Source organism: Paramormyrops kingsleyae, chromosome 2 (genome assembly GCF_048594095.1).
Source record: "Paramormyrops kingsleyae isolate MSU_618 chromosome 2, PKINGS_0.4, whole genome shotgun sequence".
Taxonomy (NCBI): Eukaryota; Metazoa; Chordata; class Actinopteri; order Osteoglossiformes; family Mormyridae; genus Paramormyrops; species Paramormyrops kingsleyae.
The window spans coordinates 1,140,912-1,159,243 of record NC_132798.1 but is presented as its reverse complement, the minus strand read 5'-3'; the positions used below and the strand labels follow the sequence as shown (position 1 = coordinate 1,159,243).

Genomic DNA, 18,332 nt, shown 5'->3' with positions numbered 1-18,332 from the left:
CTAACTCCCATTCTTGCTTTTCAGGTTCCCATCATCCCAGTTGTCTTCTCCTCCTACAGTAACTTCTACTTGCGCAAAGAAAAGCAGTTTCGATCTGGTAATGCATCACTCAAAATCTTTTGATAATGTCTAATTTTCAAAAAATCCTGGTGTCTTCTGTTGGGAAATATAGTCCAGAGAAAATTCCAGATTTAAAAATGACCTGATATTGGGAAGGGACAGTCTGCATTGTGGTGTGATACTTTAGTAAAGCGAGAAAGCAGGTGGGACATTGCTTAAGGCATTCTAATCACTCTTATATAAAGCAGAAACTGGCAAGCGAGTCACTTCCTTACTCTAGATATTCATTAGGAAATGCTTAGTCAGCCTTTGCTGAAGTGTCTCTCCTTAGTGTGGTGGTCAAAGCCTACAAACACCTCCAGATCTCTAAGTACTGCCTGCCTCTCCACTGCCTCCCTCCAGGAACGATAAACCTGAAGATCCTCCCAAAGATCGAGACCAAGGGCATGACCACGGATGACATTTCCGCTCTTTCGGACAAATCCTACAAGATCATGCGCTCCGCGTTCATGGAGATCTCCGACAAGGCTGCTCACAGCAACGGAGCCTCTAGCCATTAGGCGGGCCCTGGCTGGCGGCCGGCCCCACCTGCCCGCCCATCCACATGATCCACATGGTGACGGTGGTAGCAGCTTTACACAGCATGCTTGTTTCATTGGTCTTTAAGCTGTGGGCGTGGCGGGTTGGGGGAAGGCCAGCATGCTCCCTTACAGGTTTCTCTGGTGGCTTCGGGCCACCTCTAGAGAACATTAGATGGGGAGGAGGAGTTGGAGCCTGTCTCAGGCTTTTGGGTGGAGTGTCAGTTAAACGCCTGACCTCAGCCTCTACTAACGCAACTGGTTAGTACTTTTGACACACGGTGTGGGTTTCAGCTGCTCATTCCCAGCTGGGCCTGGGTGAGTCCCGTGGACTTTGTACTGTAGTCCTGATGGCAGAGCCTGTTATAGAAGCACATTCATCGTGCCCGCCTTCCGATGGCTTGCTGTTTGGTGATTTTTTTTTTTTTTGCCTTCTCTCTCCTATTTGTAACTTTCTCTTACTCCAAATCCCCTTTGTCTGGTTTGATGTTTATGTATAAGTGTGTATTCGTCAAGTGGAAATTTGTGGGTTTTTTTTTTTTTTGCCTTTCTGTTCAGTTACCTATTTTACCCCTTCATTTTATCCTCCTCTCTTGTCTTCCCAACTTCCATTCCCAGTTGCCTAACAGCTCACACAATGATTATTGTTATGTAAAAGGGTTATAATTTTATTCCAGTGTTGTGGTACGTCTTTTCACCCCCCGTCCGCCATTCTGACGTGCTTCCCTACTCTACGTCACTCACTTGTATAATCAAAGGCGTGTATCCCACCCTGTGTAACTCGGCGTGCTCTCCTAATAAGTCTGTGCCCTGGAGAGTTGTGTAAAACTCAGTCACGCTACAAATATTCACAGCATCCAATGTATATGTTATTCTAAGGTGTAAGACCATTGTCCAGGTTTTTAATGTCCAGGACATTCCATCAGGAAAACAGAAAGAGTTTTGCTAGATTTGCATAAATAAACTGATCTTTTCACAGTCAGGAATTTCCCTATGGCAAGGGGGGGGGAAAAATTTGCCAAAAAATCATATAGAAAATCCTCAGTATTAGGTTGGGGGTTCTTAGCGGTGCACAGGACTGGTGTCCGTTCTGTTTCCTGCATGCATGGTCAGCAGTGTGGCATGCGCACAATGATGATGTCACAGAGAAACAATGATGATGTCACAGAGAAACAATGCAAGTGACACTTTACAAGCTCCACACACAGTCTGGATTCCTGGCTGCTATATGAGGGCTTCACATCGTACGCTGAGAAACCAGTGAAATTATTACCAGTGACTGAGAAACCAGCACTGCTCACTGAGGCATGTTAACGATTCTTTAGTACTTATGACTCTTAATCTTATCACACTTTGAAAAAATGTGTTGAAACCTGCGTAAGAAATTATTACTCTATGTATAGATAAGCACAATAGTCACCTAGAAATGGTTATGTGAAGCACTACTGTTCATTTAAGGACATTTGTTTATCCTGCAAGAGAGAACAAATATATATAAAGCTCATCAGCGTATATGTGATGTCCTTATAAGCAGGGATGCTTTCAGCTCCAGTCTTCTAGCCTGAAACTGCATTAATATGAGAGACATGGTGACATCTGGCAGTTTGAATATACAGTGTAAAGATTCTTTTTTTTTCTCCTTCGTTAAAGCTTTGCAAATGAACTTGACAGCTACTAACCCGTTTACAGTGGAAGTTACTAGGGGTTGTGTGTTGTGCTACTGACAGAACCCTGCTGGATAATCCTCAAATTACACTTGGCTTGAATCCATTCTGTTGCCTGTTCTGTGGTGATATATTGATTTATGTATTAGTGTTAAATTGTCTTTTAGATATAAAGAGGTAAAAATAATTTGTACAGGTGTCATATTTAATTAAAAGTCAATATGTATTTTTTTTTTGTTTAATTGCATTCAAATGAAATATTTTTTATTTTACATACAACTGAGAATTGGGTGTGTTTGAGTATGTTATGTGTATTGTTGGGAAACTATCAACACAACCTGACTTATTTTTAAAACAGACCAGCTTTTTTTGGAAAATGAATTTAATTATGTAATGAACTACCTGTGTATTTATCAAATCTATACAAACACTCAAAATATTAACTTAAATACATAAATAGTCAACTTGATGTCCTCTGGTACTGATGGGCTCAGAGGAGGGACTGGAGTTCTTTAGAGAGATGAATGTGTAAACAAATATATAACCCTGATCCTGATTTTTGTTGTTTTAAACAGTGTCCAGTCTTGTGCCTTAAAATACAGATTTTAATGTAAGCATGGTTTAGTGACCGCTCATGAGATGAATTCAGTGTCAATATGTTTTGGTGTTTAAAAAAACCCTTAAAAATGCATTAGGACATAACATTTTAGAAATACATATCTGTTTTCCACTTCCTAGTACTGTCCATTCCAAATTCTCTAGAAAGACTGGACTGATTGTTCCATTGGTCAGACAGCTCCGTGATTTTTCCTCCGCAGTGGATCAGAAGTGGGTGGTTCTCATCGAATGATGCACTGTGAAGTGGGTGGTTCTCATCGAATGATGCACTGTGAAGTGGCCCAGCTTCACAGGTGACGTAGAACCTCCCCCTGGTGAAAATCTCTGTGCTTCTCATCTCCCCTTTAGTTGTCTTGACAGGAACCTGTCTCAACAAAATGGCAAGATGAAAAACACTACCATCAGTGTAGCCTCAAACACACTAGGAATTTTATCAAAATTTACTCCATATTTAAAGTTGTTGCTTTACTGCATATATAACATGCCCACAACTGATTGCAGCTGTCTAAAGTATCATTTTTAGTACTTTAAGGTAAGGTTTTAGCTTGTATCTAGTTTAAGAATAACTGGTATCTCGGTTTATCTTAGCCATTTGGTATCTCTGTTTAGGTCCGATAAGTTATTGCCTGTTGAACACGTTTTGTTGTCAAAGCCGGAGGTGGACCTTCTGATGGGCCATTCTGATGACCCCCCACCCTGTTCATATGCCAGTCAAACGGCATTTGCTCTGCACTGGTGCCTTCATTCCCTGTAGTTTGTTTCAGTGTGACAGACTTTGTACACCAGCTGTAGTTGCTCTTCAAATATTGGAAATAAAGTCATCGTGATCCGTGAATATAGTAGGATAGGATACTTCTAGGGTGAATTGAGTCTTCTGTACAAAACATATATAGATGTTCATGAAAAGTGAAAAAGAGAAAATTGCTAAAGGAATGATAAAAAGTAGAATAAAAAAGTGAGACAGAAGCAATAAAAGCCCCTACAGTCTTGTAAGAGAACAGGAGATGTAGGTGATATGGATGGATGCTCACAGGTCTCCAGGCGCTCCTCCAGAAAGCCGATCTGCTCACTGAGCGAATCAATGCGTTCCAGCTGCTGAAAGGACTGTGTCAGGAAACTCGTCCTCTCAGCTACACTTTGCTCCAGGGACAGTGGGAAAAGGCTGGTGAAAGGAGCCAGAGCCTGGTGCAGCTTCTGCAGTGGACCAAAGAGAATAAATGTAACCCCGTACGCTATTTTGGGAATCAACAGCTGAACTGCAGTGTATTCAAGCTGGCTATTTTAATTTCCAGCCTTTATGTTTGCAGTAAGTCTGAAAAATCGAAAAATTGCCCACACCTTAGAAATTTAAAGCAAGTTTTTTTGTGTAGGAATAATTCAAGAACTGGATTCAAGAAAGTCCTGTTTGAACTGACTAAGGTTCTTTGTGGGATGAACACCAGCCTGTCAAGTCCTACTAGTCTGTGCTCATTCAACCTTAATTTGGGTGGTGTCGTTCTCATGAAAGATGCTCTTGTTAAACTGTTTCTTATACTGTAGCTTGAAACTGTCCTGTCTGAGTGCAGTTGTACCTCTTCCAGAAGCTGTACTTTGTACTTCAGTAGCTGCACCTCTTCAGTCATGTTGTTGACAGTGTCAGCATCAGGGCCTTAAAAAGCAGAACACAACACAGCTGTATCAGGAGTGGTATGATTCTGTACCATGAGCGGCATGTTTCTGTACCATGAGTGGAATGTTTCTGTACCGGGAGCGGCATGCTGCTGTACCATTAGCGGTATGATTCTGTACCATGAGCGGTATGATTCTGTACCGGGAGCGGCATGCTGCTGTACCATGAGCGGCATGCTGCTGTACCATTAGCGGTATGATTCTGTATTGGGAGTGGCATGCGGCTGTACCGGGAGCGGTATGATTCTGTACCATGAACGGTATGCTGCTGTACCATTAGCGGTATGATTCTGTATTGGGAGTGGCATGCTGCTGTACCGGGAGCGGTATGATTCTGTACCATTAGCGGTATGATTCTGTACCATGAACGGTATGCTGCTGTACCATTAGCGGTATGATTCTGTACCATGAGCGGTATGATTCTGTATTGGGAGTGGCATGATTCTGTACCATGAGCGGTATGCTGCTGTACTATTAGCAGTATGATTCTGTATTGGGAGCGGCATGCTGCTGTACTGGGAGCGGTATGATTCTGTACCATTAGCGGTATGATTCTGTATTGGGAGCAGCATGCTGCTGTACCAGGAGTGGTATGATTCTGTACCATGAGCGGAATGTTTCTGTACCATGAGCGGCATGCTGCTGTACCGGGAGTGGTATGATTCTGTACCATGAGTGGAATGTTTCTGTACCATGAGCGGCATGATTCTGTACCATGAGTGGAATTTTTCTGTACCATGAGCGGCATGCAGCTGTATCAGATTTTAACATGACAGGTGCAGCAGGTATCTCCAACATGGCTGTTTCCATACTGCTGTCCATGTTAGAGTAGTGTTCAACCCCGCTGAGGACACACCCATTAGCTGCAAGTCTATTCCAGCTACAGGATACTGGATGTTGAAGGAAAAGACACATTTTTCTTATGTTGTTGCACTCCTGAATGAAATCATTATAATGCAAACAGAACTCCTTTCAGTAGACAGCAGCCCCAATTTACAGCAGTAATTACGCATGTAGCTGTACATGTAACACATTTTGGAACACATCTCGGCTTTGCATTCACAGTATAGTGCAGTTTTGGTACTCTGGGACAACAATTAGTTTTAAAATGATTAAATCTGCAAACAGTTAGGACCAGTTCTAAACCAAACAAAAGGCAATGTGTCCGTTGATGTGTCTGAACATAATCTAAAAGATGCTTATTTAAAATGAATATGTAAAAAATAATACTGCATCAAAATAATCAGAATGAACTAAATCCTAAGTCCTGTGTACTCTATTACCGAATATGATCAAATGATAATAGCAATAAATACCCTTTTTTCAGGCCAGTCTGAATTTCCTGGCAAACATGGCACGGGGAGACTAACTTGCAGAAATGGTTTCTACTTTGCTCCATTCATACACAAACTTGGATGTTATCTACTCAAATGAGTAAGCAAGGGGAATGTACAGTTACCGCCTATGCTAATTAAATGCAATTAAGTTTAATGCTAATTAAACAGCAGCAGGTGGTATAGTAGTTAATGACACTGATTTGTGGTGGTTCCACTTTTGCTGTCTTGAACTACATGCTTAACCTAAACACCCCCCCCCCCCAATAAAACATCCAGCTGTATAAACAGGGGAACTGTGACACTTTAAGAGAAACATGTTGGTTAGGCTATGAAGATAACTTCCAAGATAACTATTTCACCTTATCTGATGCAAAAGCAAATTCTACATCAAGACCAGTTTATCACAGTGACTAAAAAAGCTATGTGAATTACAATACTGAGTGTACAGGCAGTGTGCGGGCGGTGTACGGGCGGTGTGCGGGCGGTGTACGGGCGGTGTGCGGGCGGTGTGCCGCGTGGCCCATTAGTGTCTGTGATTGGAAGATCGCCAGTTCGACTGCTGTTCCCAGCAGAATAGTCACATCTCTGTTGGGGGCATGAGTAACCCCCCCCCCCCCCGAAATGCTCTTGTGGCAATAGATTAATGGCTGACCCTGTGCTTGGACCTCAAGCTGTACTCTCAAGGTGGGACGTGAAAAGAAACATCCCAATGAACAATTTCATTTTTTTGTCATACAATAAAGAAAATCTAACTTAAGTCACTTAAGATCCAGAATAACACAGAATTCCTGCCTCTAGACTGCTGGATATATTTTGCAGTTTGTATTTTGTACTTCCAGACCTTCTGCAGGGAGTTTTATGCCACTATGAAGTATCAGAATTAGGCTGTAGGAGGTCAGCTGTCTATGTAACCCAACCGATACGGTACAGCCAGCACAATGCTCAGATTACTCCAGTAGATATCCGAAACCTGTCTATTTTGTAAAAGCCAGCTAAATTCAACTGTAATGATTAACTATCTTTAGTGGAATTTAATATTCAATCATGTTCAAAGTTTTGAATTCATTTTCAATGGGCAAATTTTCAGATTCAATCACTACATTGAGAACACAGACAACCAGCTTTACTCTGAGCAGCACTGAACCTTCAAGGCGCTCAACGCCGTGCTTTGTCAGTGTCGACGGCACCGGCCACAGTGCATTATTACTCACGGTACGAGTTTGAGAGTGGCCTAGCGCGTACCAAAAGTAATAATGGACCGTGAAGTCGGAAATGGTCACGTCCTCTTCTGTCCGGTGGAGAGCGGCACAGCCTGAAAACAACTCGGGCAGAAAGGCGGCTGTCCACCACATTCCCAGAAATCCGATACGAGGCCATCTCTTTATAATCCTGATGGGTGAATGTGGAGAGTTTGTCTGATAGGCTCTTCTCAGCAATTTCCTTTACCCATCTGCAAGGGTTTTAAATATGAATTTATCATCCAGTCTTAAGGTTCACGTACATACAGGGAGGCTGGGAGTTTGATTCCTGTAATGTAACAGGGGCCTGCAGCCTATTCTCCTCCATTGTAGGAGACCCTCCAGGAAGACGCTTGCTGCAAGTGTAAAGTCATCACAGTCCCACCTCTGATCTAGCTTTGTTGACACATCTGTTGCATTCCAAGCACTCATGACTGAGAGCCGAAAGCATCTGATCAGTCCACTAATGACACCCGTTGGCTTCACAAGGAGGTTACTGACTATGGCTGTACCTCCACATTACAGCAGGACTGCGGACTCCTTGGGCTGTCCGATGTTATACCTCTGGGAGTGTTGGACGCGCCTGTGCTGTTGTTGCTGCTGTCATCTGGGAGGCTGGACGCTGGGAGCGTCTGGCAGGAGTGTCCATCCTCAGCCAGTGTGTAGCCCACCCTGCATCCACAGAGGTAGCTGCCCGCGGTGTTCAGGCACGTCTGGGAACAGAGCTTTGAGCTGCTGCATTCATCTACGTCTGTAACACGGGACAATACGGTGGTGTAAATGGTCCTGCAGTCCCTCTTATTACCACTAGGGGCATTGATATGTACAGTAGCGTAAAGCAGGCAGATAAAGGTCAGTCAGGACTTTCCTGACATGACAATGTGTGGCATTTTGATGCATGTTACAGTAAGTGGACAATTTATGGAAATAAAAAATACCATATAACAAATGAATTTTAATCTAAATTTAAATCGATCTGGCATCAAATTTGGCTTTCCCACTATCCATCCACTCTGGAGCATTCATTGCCACAGTAAGCAGCCACTATTTTGTATTCTGTGAGAGCTGTGTACAGAAGGAACCAGCAAATTTCCCCTGAATGTGTCGGAATCAGATGGAAGGATGTGATTATGCAGCTCTTCAGTTAACCGGGGTCAGGGTGCGTGGTTTACTGGTTTACCTGTTTGGCAGCTGCGTCCCATCCAGCCTGACACACAGGCGCACTGGTTGGGCCTGAAGCACGTGCCGCCGTTGGCACACGCCTCGGCACACACCGCTGTGGGGACAGGCGGGACAGGCACATGAAACCGGTCCGGCGTAGAGGCAACATACAGATACAGTCAATGTGCAAGATGCGACCCAGGGAGACTTAAGGGGATCTTTTTACAAACTTCTTGTTGCAAGCATTTCCTCAAAACATTATGCAGTAATTAATATGATCTCTGTAAGAAGGGATAACATGGAGTTTTAGAGCATAGGTTCCCAAACTTTTCAGCCCATGGCCCCATAAATAAGAGTATCACAGGTTCATGGCCCCATAAATAAAAGTACCACAGGTTCATGGCCCCATAAATAAAAGTACCACAGGTTCATGGCCCCATAAATAAGAGTACCACAGGTTCATGGCCCCATAAATAAGAGTACCACAGGTTCATGGCCCCATAAATAAAAGTACCACAGGTTCATGGCCCCATAAATAAGAGTACCACAGGTTCATGGCCCCATAAATAAGAGTACCACAGGTTCATGGCCCCATAAATAAGAGTACCACAGGTTCATGACCCCATAAATAAGAGTACCACAGGTTCATGGCCCCATAAATAAAAGTACCACAGGTACAGAAATGAATAAATACAATTTTAGGCTGCAAAAAACAGCAGGAAACCCTCACCTTGATTACAGTTGTGTGAGTGAAACCTACGCCAACCCGGACAGCATTCTGGGTAGGAATGTGCCACTGCTGTCAGTCTGCTGACACTCCGATAGGCCACTCTGTACAGCGTCCTGTTAACACATGACATTGTTTGACTGATCGAGGTCAGGCTCCACCCCCCGAGGTGAGACGTGCAGTTCGGCCTGTTCCACATGAGTGTGTGTGTGTGTGTGGGGCCTGTGTGGGAGCACAATGGCTGCCGGCCCGTTCTGCCTGTGCTTGTTTGTGTGGGGCCTGTGCTGGAGCGCGATGGCTGCCGGCCCGTTCTGCCTGTGCTTATTTGTGTGGGGCCTGTGCAGGAGCGCGATGGCTGCCGGCCCGTTCTGCCTGTGTTTGTTTGTGTGGGGCCTGTGCTGGAGCACGATGGCTGCCGGCCCGTTCTGCCTGTGCTCCTGTGCGTGGGGCCTGTGCAGGAGCGCGATGGCTGCCGGCCCGTTCTGCCTGTGCTTGTTTGTGTGGGGCCTGTGCTGGAGCACGATGGCTGCCGGCCCGTTCTGCCTGTGCTCCTGTGCGTGGGGCCTGTGCAGGAGGGCGATGGCTGCCGGCCCATTCTGCCTGTGCTCATGTGCGTGGGGCCTGTGCAGGAGCGCGATGGCTGCCGGCCCGTTCTGCCTGTGCTTGTTTGCGTGGGGCCTGTGCAGGAGTGCGATGGCTGCCGGCCCGTTCTGCCTGTGCTCATGTGCGTGGGGCCTGTGTAGGAGCCTGATGGCTGCCTGCCCGTTCTGCCTGTGCTCATGTGCGTGGGGCCTGTGTAGGAGCCTGATGGCTGCCTGCCCGTTCTGCCTGTGCTCATGTGCGTGGGGCCTGTGCTGGAGCACGATGGCTGCCGGCCCGTTCTGCCTGTGCTCCTGTGCGTGGGGCCTGTGCAGGAGCCTGATGGCTGCCGGCCCGTTCTGCCTGTGCTCATGTGCGTGGGGCCTGTGCAGGAGCGCGATGGCTGCCGGCCCGTTCTGCCTGTGCTCATGTGCGTGGGGCCTGTGCAGGAGCGCGATGGCTGCCGGCCCGTTCTGCCTGTGCTCATGTGCGTGGGGCCTGTGTAGGAGCCTGATGGCTGCCGGCCCGTTCTGCCTGTGCTCATGTGCGTGGGGCCTGTGTAGGAGCCTGATGGCTGCCGGCCCGTTCTGCCTGTGCTCATGTGCGTGGGGCCTGTGTAGGAGCCTGATGGCTGCCGGCCCGTTCTGCCTGTGCTCATGTGCGTGGGGCCTGTGTAGGAGCCTGATGGCTGCCGGCCCGTTCTGCCTGTGCTCATGTGCGTGGGGCCTGTGTAGGAGCCTGATGGCTGCCGGCCCGTTCTGCCTGTGCTCATGTGCGTGGGGCCTGTGTAGGAGCCTGATGGCTGCCGGCCCGTTCTGCCTGTGCTCATGTGCGTGGGGCCTGTGTAGGAGCCTGATGGCTGCCGGCCCGTTCTGCCTGTGCTCATGTGCGTGGGGCCTGTGTGGGAGCTTGAGAGCCACCGCCCCGTTCTGACAGCACACTGATGGCTGAGGATAAGTATCATTGAGATTTTTCCTGGCAGCCCCTCCAAGCATTGGGAAGATCATCAGGAAACTTCTTAAATGCTCCTTCAGCAAGACAGAAACCCCTCTATCCCATCCTTGCCCAAAAAAATAAAATCAGACACCAGTATATACAGTATATGTACAAATTTGCCTCTAATCATCATAGTGATTCCATAATAAAATTAATATATGATATTAAGAATAGTGACAATTGGGTATGTTTTACCCCAAATTGTTTTTTTAATTTTGTTAACGTTAGAGACTGTGGAAAGATCAGACCAGGTGGCTTACAGAGATTTCTTCTGATATTTTTCTGGGCACATGCTTCCTGTCTTCATCTCGGTGTATCTCATACACTTACATGTCGGGGACCAGTAGGTAAGGGGCCGTGGACGTTCTTATCAAAACACACCTACGGTGCCGACATTATTTATGGCTGACACATGATGTCTGGGAAGGAATGTTTTTAGGATGTCTCACATGATCTGAAGCTTATTCCAGGGCAGGACTAAGGGCTTCCCCAGAGAACATGTCAGTTCTTCACAGGGATGGGTGATTCAGAGACACCAATTCACCTAAACTGCATGTCTTTGCACTGTGAGAGGAAATCAAAATACCCAGCAGAATCGAACCCACAGCCCGGGAGGCTTGAGCTCACTTAGCGGGTGATTCATTCTCTTAACACTTGGTTGCCTGTATCTTCTTCATTGAAGCTTACTTGTATGTGCTGCAGAGTCTATGTCCTTGGCAGTGGGTGATGTAAGGCTTGTGGACAGGCTGTACAAAAGACTCTGTGTGAAGGACCACGGGGACCTTGTTCAGGGAGCCTCTGCCGCAAGCCCTCCGGCTGTGGAGGGGAAACCCAAAAGAACAAAATTTAACAGCAGAATCAGACACTTGTAATGACTTCCAGCTAATTTCATCAGCTACACAGGCCCAGGGAAATATCACATTCCAGTACCACATCTTCAGTTTTTCAATTCCTGAATCATCTGAATACCGGGAACGACTTGATTGTATGAAAACTAATAATATCAAAAGCTCCGTTTTGCATAAAAATATGCCCATGCTTCTCTGAGCACTGTGTGATTTATTTACTGAACGTTTTCACCAGAGACCTCTCTCTTAGCTTTCATGTTATTCAGCTAACTTGGTTCATATGCATTTATGCAAAAGCATGAAATCACTGTGGTTTTCAGGAAAATTGGAATAAGGTTAAGTAAGGTGAAATGGAACCATTTTAAAAGAGTTATAATTAGAGTGACAGGACCCTTCCTGACCCTTCAGCAGCCGTGTTGCCCTGCACGCATGTGCCGTGGCTCTGGAGACAGCCAGCAGCCGTGTTGCCCTGCACGCATGTGCCGTGGCTCTGGGAGACAGCCAGCTTATTCGAAACACATTGCCCACTGAGACATTCCCCGATATGAGGTCCTGTAGTGAAAAGTCAGGAGGCCCAGAAAATGGACTCCAGATGAGGACCTCAAGGTCTTTAGGTGTCTCGCAGTGTAATAGAGGCCTTTCATTACATCCTTCATTAAATATAGCTCTGTGGCTTCAGCAAGCTTAAGGGCTGGAGTAAGGGGGATGTTAGACTTGTACAGTGACCTCTTTCCCATAACTGTACCTCCAGACCTTTGAGCAAAAGCTTAATGTCAAGCACATTGTTTTCAGGGTTAAAAGAACTTACAGAAGACCTTTCATAGGCTCTTACAAACCAAATTAAGATCAGGAGGATGATTTAGCAGGAAGTGTCCATGTCCATACTTTTAGAGCAAAAACCTGGAGCATTGTAAGAGAAAATTATGGGCTGTTACCCTGGTTGACCTTGGTGGTGCAGGGCAAATGCATGGAGAATGAGCAGGGAAGACAGGATGAGGAGTGGCAGATACATGGCAACCTGTCTTTCAGTCTTGTCTTCCCAATATCCCTCGTTGGCGTAGCACCGGACACAATGGAGCTAAGAGGTGACCTCTCTCAGGGTGTTTGATACGCCTGGCAAAGAGCTCCAGCTACCTGTGACAGCCAAAGAGAAAAGGGGAGTTGGTGACCATCAAAGATATTCCAGGTGCTCAGGGAACCTGAATATTGTGCATCTGTTATGTTCCGTCACACAAAAAAACAAATCTAGTAGCTTCCTTATCAGTCAGCCTTTCAAAACAGTGAAAATACGACTCATACGTGCAATTACAGGGAAATATTTTTTTTAAATAATAATAATAAAATACTTTTCGAGCTAAACCAACAACTATTCTGTAAATACATTAGCCTCATACACAGTTAATAAATCTTGACTGCAAAATGTAATTAAATATATGGCAGGAATAAGGCCCTTTTCATGTAATATATGTCATGCCCTTTGCTTCACTTCACCCTGTTTACAGATTAATCTCTTTTTGAAGCCTTAGCATAAAACCAGAGCAAAATCAAACCTGTCTGTACCTGTGCTGCAGAGTATTTTGGGTTACCAAGGAAACTCATAATATTAACAGAGGGGCATAGTAATGGTAATCCCTCCTAGTACCACTGTCCAGCACATGCAACAGGGAGCCACCAGAGTTCTCCTCTAACTACTCTGGTTAGATGTGCATCAGATGGAAAACACTGGTCAAATTTCATTTCATTTTGGTGACAATGAAATTCTGCAGCTGTAACGGCAGCCTAGTCTCAGACAAGTGTTCCTGTGCGGGAGCTCAAAATGGCACCAACACCCGGCACCCGGGTAAGTGAGGAAACGATAAGAGTAGTGGTATTTCACCGGCGGCCGAGGCCTCCCACTTATTCTACACCTCTCATGTCTCTTCACAGTGCCAGACTAGAGTCAAGCTCAACAGGGTCTTCTTTCCCCGCTGATTCTGCCAAGCCCGTTCCCTTGGCTGTGGTACATAGTACTTAACATTAATAAATAAATTAATAAGCTAAATTGGTTAGATGACTCCTACCTGTCCTGTCATTATTGAAAAGACATGCCTTTCATATGAGAAAGTACTTTTTCTTTTGTATGATAGAGGTAGTAGGTAATTTTGTTCTGCGCCAGGGGATGTTATGGCTGCCTCTGCAGTAATGCTCGATCATAAAAAAGGTTACTCCAAAGAGATACCTCTACAATCACCAGTTCACACTAAAACAAAACCTTTAATGTATACCTGTTTTTCTTAATTTAATGATCAAAGACAATAGACCTTCTAAAAGCAAGTAATTGCTAGTACCCAAATGTCATCAATGGCCCTTAAATGTTACAGATGGCTAGCAGCTGTGTGATTTTACCATTTCAGTGAAGAGGCCATAAATACTATGGGAGCAAGTACCACTGGATGGCGGTATAGAAAGAAAATAACCCAGATACAATGAGGCAGTTGCATGATGTCAGAGACTCTTTTGCTTGCTACATTACCACATAATTAAAAAGCACAAATGTCTGACATTTCCCTATGACGTTCAATCAGGTACACATGGGCTTCTAAGGTCACAAACATTTTGAGCATCAGCAAAGCTCATCAACACAGCATCTGGCCTGTTTCTAAACAGTTGAATGAGAAGAGCAGCACTGGCAGACAGACAGCACGTTTTTTCTTCTTAATTTATGCTTGGCTCTTTGCTGGTGGGATGAGCAGCCTGGTCTGTATTTGCTGAGAAGTTTCCTCTATGCCAGCCTTGGGTCTTGGCTGCAAGTGGACTTCTGAGTCTGAGCAGGTTAATGTGGCACAGAACAGCTCCCAGACCTCATGAAATACACCATGAATATACATTACTGTACCACACTCTGTCCATCCACTAAAACACCATCACAACATGAAACCAGTGATAACAATAAACATATTAATCAAAGAATGACACAGGCTTATAGATACAAATCATCTATTACTGCTTACTGCAGCTAATCAGCTCTTTGTCACCCTTATTAGTTAAAAATCTGATCTGTTATGTAAGAATTACTACTGCCAAAATTATTAATATTTCTCTAAGCTAAAATGGTATTTATAATTCATAAACAACTTTGAGCAACATTACAACGTTACTCACAGCATTAGATAACAAATACAGGGAGAAGCGTCAAGGGACAGAATCTCAATGGGGTTTGTTTTTGAACCGCTGAGACAGACTTGGCCACATGCTGTACTGCAGCGCGCAACAGATTGCCAGACATTGGCTCTGGCAGATTGAACACGGCATCTACTCCGCCTGGGCTGGACCACAATCCCAGCCAGGATCCCCAGCAAAAGACCCCCTGAGCCCCCTCACACTGCACACGTTCAGGGGGTGGTCTGCATTTCACACTGGGAATTTTAACCTGCATACCTGCAAACATTCTGACTTGCATATTATCACCCAAACACAGTCATCTATCTATTTATAAAAACAACGGTTCAGTAGAAAAACTGATCCACATACTGTACAGGAACAGCACTAATTTACACAGGCAAATCCAAACATTTAATCTAAAAATGTATTCAGTATCTGCCAAGCTGTGAATAAGCTGTGGACAGGACATAAAACATGCTTTAGTAAACAACAAATTTCATTATTAACTATGCCATGTCAGGTATACGTGCCTTTGTCAGGTATACGTGCCTTTGTCAGGTATACGTGCCTTTACGTACATAACCTCCTAGCTGGTTGTAGTTCATGGGAGATACATCACCAGTGATGATGTCTGACCCCTGAACACTCATTATGAAGCCAAGGGATGTTCTGCTGGCTAAACAAAGGCAACGCCACCATTTTTAATGTTTGCCACTAACTGCCAGTGGCTGCCAAGGGTTATACTTACTACAAATTATACTTAATTTCATTTGAATAAGGCAGGCTAAAAAAATCCATTCACTAACTGGCCAACCATCAAAGCCATCGTCACATTAAGAATTTAAATGACCAATGATAAAAAAATAAATAAAGTGGGGAAAAAATTCACGGTTTTCAATGGAAAGAAGAGCAAAAATCTGAGAGATGTATAGTCTCATATTCATTAGAGGGACAGAAAGCAAACTTTATTGTGTATTTTTATTATAACGTGTGAGTGATGGGTTGTTCTGTGAACCTTGGCAGACAAAAAAGTTGCCTGTCATTTGACAGGAAAGGTTTTTCTTGGGTTCAAAGAAGAATAAGAAAAAAACTAATTAGCCAAAAGTTTTGTAAAGGCATCTACTTCCTGGCGCGATCATTCTTTAAGAGACAATGGCCGCCGTAGCAGAGGTGGCTGCAGGACCAGCCCGCTATGGGCACTTTTCAGAATCGCTCACTGAGAAAAGGGCCGAAGGGGGCTGAGGTCATAACCCTCTTGGTGGGGTTACCGCTTCAGTCAATCATACCTCTTCAAGCAGAGAATCGCTACTTACTCAGGCCTGGAATGGAATGAGGAAATCGGATTGCTAAGATAAGAGGAATTTAACAAGGCTTTTCCTTAACGTAAACAAAAGCGGGGAAAAACGCTACGACGGCCGATCAACGGATAAAGAAATGCAACATCAGCTGAACTGAACTACCATCCAAAAGGGGGGGGGAAATTATATATATATATATATATATATATATATATATATATATATATGTATGTATGTGTGTGTGTGTGTATATATATATATATATATATATATATATATATATATATATATATATATATATATATATATATATATATATATCGTTTACTAATGAATCGTACAGCACTGGATATCTGTTGACCAACAGAGAGCGCCAGTTCACAATAAATAGGTAAACCGCAAACGGCCGCTAAAGATGCATTGTTTCTTACCTTGGTAAGCACATCAACAAAGGAAAGGATGGAACTATAAAGACCATAGTCTCTTGTCATTTAAACAAAACACTCTTTTCCACGGCATTTCCCGTCATGTATAGAAAAAAAAACATTACACATTCATATCTACATACATGAAAAATAAGTCATTTCCCGTTTTTTAAAAAAAAAAAAAAATTAATGACCGCATGCTTAGGCTTGCATGGAGTGCTATAAAGAGACTAACAGCATCAAATTACCTGTTTTGTAGCGCAACTTTATTCTCCGCGACTTCTTTGTTACTGAATGTTGCAGCAGATTCAGTGATATGATCTATCGCATCCCTGTTAGCAAAGTTAACAGTTTCCAAAGCAAGTCCCAAACACAGATATCGTGTCTGTATATCTGTGCAGAACGGAATGCTTATAAACCAAATGATCAAACAAGCGTGGTATTCTCAGATATGAATTTCCGTCTTGCGTGAAACACAAGTGACTTCAGAAGTGAAGTTGGGAAGATGCAGGATCGCTGTCTTTCGGGTTTAACAGAAATGGTGAGAGTACGCAGGGGGCACCCTAGCTTGCCTCAGTTCGAGCAGCCCCGTCACCACGGCTGCAGGTTGGGGAAACACCCATTGTGACGCAATAAATCTGGGATTCCGTCTTCTAATTCTAGGATGTTTGTACACCGCAACCTTTTCTGAGTACCAGGTTTGACAATCTCGGTGCATTTATTCCAAGCTTTACAAATTTTAAAATAGAGGAAGAATTTAAATTGGAACGGCAAACTACAAACAGCAACAAATAATATTTAGTCCATGTTGTAAATATGCAGCCGTACCTTTTATTCGCCTCATCATTTCCGAGAGCCTCTGATTCCTTCACTCGCCATCGCCTCCTGTGTTTCCCTAAACCAAAGATTATAGGCGATCCGTTAGGAGTTCAGTGCACAGCCTCACCCTCCATGCAAGACCCGGCTAAGAGAAAGTGTCACTTTTAAAGGAGTAATAAATGCAGTTGGCTGTTTATAACTAATTCTTCGTTTGCTTTATGTGCAAAGTGGATGTTCTAAAATACTGCAGATGAAAGCACTGATCATTTTAATCATACTGCAGAATATACTGTATATCACTTTAAAAGAAGGTTTGAAACATTTAAGTGTTATATGTCTCTTCTTTAGGCTACTACTCTTTGGCCACAGGACATATACATTGGCTCAACGGAACTGAATCTAAATAAGTTGCTAACTTATTTGGATAGCGGAAGGAATATTATATTATCTGCCATCTTCAGTGCTATTAACGGGCACCGAAACACTAAATGAAAATTAAGATAAGTGATGGACTTCTCTCTTCATAATCCTAAAGAGAATACCTGCCTTTTAGAGTTCCATTTTACTTTCTAACTTCTGAATTTTTTACGCCTTAATTTGTCTAACAACACAGACCAGCAGTTACCTTTCAACGGAAACTGTTCATGCTGCTCGCACCCATTAAAAGTAAAGGGTGTGTCGATCTATGAGGGCGTTTTCAAAGGATGTTTGTATTTCTGTATTTAGATCAAAAGATGCGCGACGGCACATCACTGCAATGCAAAATGCGAATGAATAGCTGATAAATGCTATTTATTTCAAGAATTTATAAGTCGAATGACGATACTGTAAATAATAATAATAATAAAATGATCAAATAAAATATAATCTTAGCATTATACCTTTTCGTTACCTGTATAAATAGATCTTTGTAAGGAAAATGTGCTTACCCGAGTCTGCGGTTCTGTACGATGCTTTCTGAGTATTTGAACAGCTGTGACCGTAGACACCAAGTCCAACCACTTGTCATGCCGTTTAGCTGAGGCGTCCATACTTTCAATTTCTTTTAATTCATTCCAATGTTTCATTAGGATATAAGCCATGGTTAGTTTCTTGGCGCTCCTTGTCTAGCGACTGGAGAGAAATGAAATGCCTCTGCACGTTTTGGAATTGCTATTTATGCTAGCCTTCCTGTG

The 18,332-nt window shown here is 44.0% G+C and overlaps 2 protein-coding genes across 4 annotated transcripts in view; one reads left to right on the top strand and one right to left on the bottom strand.

Moving 5' to 3' along the window:
• LOC111833392 (1-acyl-sn-glycerol-3-phosphate acyltransferase alpha-like) overlaps window positions 1-2,528 on the top strand; it is a 14,911-nt gene extending 12,383 nt beyond the window's left edge. The window contains exons 5-6 of the mRNA XM_023791612.2: window positions 25-97; window positions 463-2,528. Of these exons, the coding sequence (XP_023647380.1) occupies window positions 25-97; window positions 463-620 (231 nt within the window). The 3' untranslated portion in view covers window positions 621-2,528. The remainder of the gene's footprint in view (window positions 1-24; window positions 98-462) is intronic.
• On the bottom strand, window positions 1,136-18,332 carry LOC111833391 (epidermal growth factor-like protein 7). 3 transcript variants are annotated; one of them, XM_023791608.2, is made up of 10 exons: window positions 18,087-18,331; window positions 17,167-17,233; window positions 12,410-12,608; window positions 11,314-11,442; window positions 9,055-9,167; window positions 8,344-8,439; window positions 7,726-7,914; window positions 4,492-4,568; window positions 3,952-4,114; window positions 1,136-3,284 (listed from the first exon to the last, which is right to left on the bottom strand). In XM_023791608.2, the coding sequence occupies exons 3-10, from the start codon at window positions 12,484-12,486 to the stop codon at window positions 3,265-3,267; spliced, it is 864 nt and encodes a 287-aa protein (XP_023647376.1). In that variant the 5' UTR covers window positions 12,487-12,608; window positions 17,167-17,233; window positions 18,087-18,331; the 3' UTR covers window positions 1,136-3,264. The 3 variants fall into 3 exon arrangements, with proteins under 3 accessions (XP_023647376.1, XP_023647378.1, XP_023647379.1); XM_023791610.2 differs by lacking the exon at window positions 17,167-17,233 and having other exon boundaries at window positions 18,087-18,332; XM_023791611.2 differs by lacking the exons at window positions 17,167-17,233; window positions 18,087-18,331 and adding an exon at window positions 16,587-16,703.

Bases quoted from the DNA above. Each gene is read 5' to 3' on its own strand.
- LOC111833391 (XM_023791610.2), bottom strand. From the start codon at position 12,486: ATGTATCTGCCACTCCTCATCCTGTCTTCCCTGCTCATTCTCCATGCA. The intron at 8,440-9,054 runs GTGAGGGTTTCC...CTGTCCCCACAG, and splicing joins CTCACACAACTGTAATCAAG to CGGTGTGTGCCGAGGCGTGT. The intron at 7,915-8,343 runs GTAAACCAGTAA...CCCGTGTTACAG, and splicing joins GGGACGCAGCTGCCAAACAG to ACGTAGATGAATGCAGCAGC.